Source organism: Macadamia integrifolia, chromosome 2 (genome assembly GCF_013358625.1).
Source record: "Macadamia integrifolia cultivar HAES 741 chromosome 2, SCU_Mint_v3, whole genome shotgun sequence".
NCBI lineage: Eukaryota > Viridiplantae > Streptophyta > Magnoliopsida > Proteales > Proteaceae > Macadamia > Macadamia integrifolia.
The window spans coordinates 29450726-29451914 of record NC_056558.1 but is presented as its reverse complement, the minus strand read 5'-3'; the positions used below and the strand labels follow the sequence as shown (position 1 = coordinate 29451914).

At 38.6% G+C, this 1189-nt stretch overlaps 1 protein-coding gene across 1 annotated transcript; it reads right to left on the bottom strand.

Moving 5' to 3' along the window:
* On the bottom strand, positions 1 to 723 carry LOC122064815. The gene has a single exon (XM_042628590.1). It carries the CDS (start codon positions 721 to 723, stop codon positions 1 to 3), a length of 723 nt encoding a protein of 240 aa, XP_042484524.1.
* Between the last annotated feature and the right edge of the window lie 466 nt (positions 724 to 1189).

The window sequence follows — 1189 nt, the reverse complement described above, 5'->3', positions numbered from 1 at the left end:
CTAAAGAGATTTCCTCAAAGTGTTTAGAGTCTTCTTAAGATATTCTTGATAAGGCTTCAATTTCTCATCTCTGGTCTTCCATTTCCCTTGAGTTTCGCAGATTACAATGGATGAGTCACCAAACACTTGGATCTTTTTTACCCCAATTGTCAGAGCTATCTCCAGACCGATTGCACATGCTTCATATTCAGCAATATTATTGGTGCATGGAAAATCAAGTCGAAAAGATGAAGGTAAATAGAGCTCGTCAAGTGTTATAAATAACAGTCCTACCCCATACCCTCTTTGAGTGGCTACTCCGTCAAAATATAATTGCCATGTGTTCACAGAGTTTCGTTCTTCAACTACCATGATTTCCTCATCTGGAAAAGCATCGTCTAATGATCTTCCATCTTCTGTGGGGTGTGTAGACAAGTGATCCACAATTGCTCTGCCTTTGATAGACTTTTGATTGACATATGTAATGTTAAATTCTGATAGTAATAGCAACCACCTTGCCATTTTACCGGTGAGTGCAGGATTTTCGAATAAATACTTAATATGATCTATTCTGGAAATCAAGCGAATTGGATATGCCACCATATAGTGTTGCAACCTTCTTGTTGCTCGAATAAGAGCTGCGCAAGTCTTTTCTAATGATGTATATCGAACTTCATATTCCAAGAATTTCTTGCTCAAATAGTAGATAGCCATCTTATCTTTCTGAGCTAACATGGACCCCATTGAGAATTGTCCTACTGACAGATATAACAGAAGTGGTTTCCCCTTTATTGGTGGCATAAGAACTGGTGGATTTAACAATTCCTTGACTTTGTCGAAGGCTTCTTGACACTAGGAATTCCATTGTGTGGGCTGATCTTTCTTCAATAATTTGAACACTGGTTCACAGATAGTGGTCAATTGGGATATGAAACGGCTGATGTATTGGATGTGACCAAGGAATCCTCATATTTGCTTCTCAGTCTGAGGTGCAGGCATGTCCCTGATTGCTTTAATCTTGATAGGGTCCACTTCTATACCTCTTTCACTTACAAGAAAGCTTAACAATTTTTCTGCCTTTGCTCCGAACACACACTTCTGAGGGTTCAATCGTAATTGAAATTTCTTGATTCTTTCAAAAAACTTCCTTAGTGCTGGGATATGCCCCTGTTTATCGATAGATTTTACATTCATATCATCGACGTAGACT